This window comes from Cyprinus carpio, chromosome A21, assembly GCF_018340385.1.
Source record: "Cyprinus carpio isolate SPL01 chromosome A21, ASM1834038v1, whole genome shotgun sequence".
In the NCBI taxonomy this organism is placed as follows: Eukaryota; Metazoa; Chordata; class Actinopteri; order Cypriniformes; family Cyprinidae; genus Cyprinus; species Cyprinus carpio.
In genome coordinates, this window is record NC_056592.1 from 1,704,611 (window position 1) to 1,708,274 (window position 3,664).

Consider the following 3,664-nt stretch of genomic DNA (forward strand, 5'->3'; position numbering starts at 1 on the left):
TGTTTTTCAGTGCAGGCTTTCATAAGAAATATCTGAGACAAAGGTAAATATGTAATGTGCTTCTCAATTATGTCTCGTTTAAATCTCACAAGACCAACTTCTGAGCAATAACATTTTATTGAGTTAATTCTCTGACTTCATGAAGCTTCATTATTTTCAGTGCAGGTTTTTTTAGGAGAAACATCTAAGAGAAAGTTAAATCCTTTGTGATTCTCGTTTAAGTCTCATTTAAGACTCATAAGTTAAAAAAGCAACATCCGAGCAAAAACATTCTATTTAGTCAACTCTCTGTTTTTGTGACACTGATTTTCAGTGCAGGTTTTTCTAAGAAATATCTGAGACAAAGGTAAAAACTTAATGTGATTCTCAATTATGTCTCGTTTAAGTCTCATAAGAGCAACTTCTGAGCAATAACATTTCATTGAGTCAACTCTTCAACTTTGTGAAGCTTCATTATTTTCCATACACAGAAACATATGAGACAAAGTTAAATACTTTGTGGTTCTCATTTAAGTCTCATTTCAGACTCACGTTATGAAATAGCAAAAACAATTGAGTGAATTGATGCTTTCCATTAATGAAGCTTCATGATTGTCAGTCCAGGTTTTTAGGAGAAACATCTGAGTCAAAGGTGAATGTGGTTCTCAATTATGTCTCATTTAGGTCTTAGATTTTATTAAGTTAACTCTTTCCCTTAATGATCTTCATTATTTTCAGTGCAGTTTTTTAGTAAATACAAGTAAATGTGGTTCTCAATTATGTCTCATTTAAGTCTCATAAGTTATGAAAGAGCGACTTATTTTATCTTTTATTATCCTTCATTTCATAATTTTTACTGAAAGAAACTTGATGATTAGGACATAAAATTGGAACATAAAGTTGAAACTTAAATGAGACGTAACTGAGAACTCCAGCTCCGAAAGCTTAATTAAGGGAGAAACATCCGAGACAAACTTCATTAAATCATAAAAACTCAAGCATTCCTGAGCTACGAAACAACAAACGTTCTCGGTTCTTTTGTGAAGCGTTGATTAAACGTTGTAAAGACGTACCCAGACTGTTTGCCACCGAGTCAAAGTGGCAGTTTGCGAGCATGAAGTGCTGCGCCGTGGTTTTCGGCTCTAGTTTGACCGCGATGTTGGTCACACGGTCGTAATAGCTGGTGAAGCCGCCGAGGAAGTCGATGCTGAAGGATCCAGTGGGCCGCTGGACGTCTACGCTGATGGAGTGAGGACCGGTTTTGCTCTCAGTCCGGATCTGCTCGATCTGATCCAGCAGGTAGTTCACCGTCGTGATCTCGTTCTCTGGACTTCCGACGGTCCGCGGCCCGAAGCTGGTGATCCGCTCCAAATGCTTCCTGATACACACACATCACAACAGAACACAACTTTACAACTATTTTGTTATGTTTATTTATCTATCTATAGATTATGAGTTTTGTTCTCAGTGAGTTCTCTTATTTAACTGCAGCGAAGAAGCCAAATATAGTTTCACTGTACCGGTGTATAATGACAATAAACTAAAGATTACTCTATTCTATTCTATTCTATATCAACAAATGAAATTCTCACAATAAAATCATGAACTTTCATTTAATACCAACATCATTAGCAGAAATATTTGTAGTATATGCAAAAATAATATTGAAAATATCCTCGTTATCACCTCAAAAAAATATTTTATTACTATTTTTGTTTATTTTATATATTACAATATTTTTTTTTTCAAATCCAAATGTTTTAATCCCCATATTATTATGTTGAAAACTTATTGATAAGTATTTATTATAAGTGTAGTCAATATCATTGGTTGGAAGATAAACATATATTAGTAATCATAAGTCACTTTTTAAAAAAAAATGTTGCCTTGTTTTAAACATACAACTCATTAAATTAGATTAAAAAAAATTATTAAATTCATGCTTAAAACAAGATTTAATTAATTCTTTTTTTCTCAGTTTACTTAAAAGATCTTTAACCTTCATGTTCTTTGCATGTCACATTCTTTTTGTTTGCTTTATGACAAAAAATATTCCTAGTTACACTGAAATCAACCCCTCAAATGACTTTTATATGTTTTTGTGTTACCAAAACAATTTTAACACTTTAAAGTTACTAAATATTTCTCATAAATCCTAAAACCATAGTTAATCCAATAAATCAAAGTTACCGTTGTCATAGTAATACTGTGATATATTGTATCAGTTAACTGTCATCAAAAAACAACAGCAGTAACCAAAGTAACAATAACAGTAGAGCAAAGGTAAACAAACGCCTATTTGATACACGTTAAAAATATAATTAACTTACTTATTTTATAATATGCAATAAAATGCATACTTTTTTATTCTATGAGTTTGAAGTCTATAACATCATAAACAATCGTGATATATTATTAAAAAAACGCTACAGTACTTTATACCATGGCATTATACTGGTTTACCCTGGTATTCCCGCATGACGGTACTATGGTAAAGTGTACCTGGCCCGGAGCGCGTTGAAGAGTCCCGGGCTGCTGATGACGAGCTGCCGCAGAGAAAGCAGAACCAGGAGCCACAGCAGACACACGAACCCGAGCAGCAGCAGCACAGCGGAACTCTCGCCCAGCAGCCCAGCGCTCGCTTCCGGCTTGTGTTTGCGCCTCCGGAGCCCGTTCAGCGCGACCGCTTCATCGCTACAGTCCTGCTGCTTCTGCTGGTTCTGCTGGGCTCTGATTCTGCGGACCGTAGAGTCTCTCTCCATGTTTACTGCTGCTGCTCCTGCTTCCTGATATCAGAGTAAACGGAAGCGGCAGAGGGACAAACTTCCTTAGACACGATGGGAGGGGCATTTGTCACAAGCCCCGCCCATATGCACAGAGCCCCGCCCTTTCTCGTCGTTAGCGTATTACCTCCACCTACTGTGTCGTTTCACACCATACACTATTATTAAAATAATAAATCATTACTGTAATTGATCTTGTATTATAATAAATTAACTGATTAATTATAAACTTTTATATTTTATAAAACGGCATTCTTCTAAATAGTACTTTTTGTTTTTAAATTATATTATTTTATATATTATCCTCTATTACCTTTCTACATTGATGATATATATGTGGCAGCTGTAACTCTTTTAATGCACACAAATATAATTATTTAAATAAACTGTGTTTCACATAAAAACACTGTATTTTTTGATTTTGATAAACATGTGAATGTGTGAATGATGCAATCCACAGGTATGAGCATATAACACTGAACTATTCTTCTGTTGTTCGTATTGTGTTACACTCTTTGTTTACATTAATTCTACCATGTACAACATTGGTTCATTTCACATAGTATTTGACTAAAGTAATAATTCAGGATTCAGTCTGAGTCTAACTGATTCTGTAACAGCTCCGGTGTTTGTGATTCACTGAACTGAACCGACTCTTATGACTCATAAGTTCGTGAATCGGACTCTGGTCAAGCTCAGTGCATTTATAAGTTGTCAAATTTATCTCACCCAAATAAATAAACACATAAAGACCTCACAGTCTGATAAACAGCAGTGGAAGCTAGAGATTAGCGATTATAAAGTTTTAAATATGGTTGTTTTTCTAACAAAAACGCATGGATTTACTTTTAATGATGGATGGATGCACTTTATTGGACTTCTATTGGACTACTGAAAAATAA

At 34.7% G+C, this 3,664-nt stretch overlaps 1 protein-coding gene across 1 annotated transcript in view; it reads right to left on the minus strand.

The window, feature by feature from the left end:
• The window catches only part of LOC109080225 (endoplasmic reticulum metallopeptidase 1), a 20,327-nt gene extending 17,534 nt beyond the window's left edge, over window positions 1-2,793 (minus strand). The window contains exons 1-2 of the mRNA XM_042778523.1: window positions 2,482-2,793; window positions 1,053-1,357 (exon numbers count right to left, since the gene is read on the minus strand). Coding sequence (XP_042634457.1) covers window positions 1,053-1,357; window positions 2,482-2,741 — 565 coding nt within the window. The 5' untranslated portion in view covers window positions 2,742-2,793. The remainder of the gene's footprint in view (window positions 1-1,052; window positions 1,358-2,481) is intronic.
• Between the last annotated feature and the right edge of the window lie 871 nt (window positions 2,794-3,664).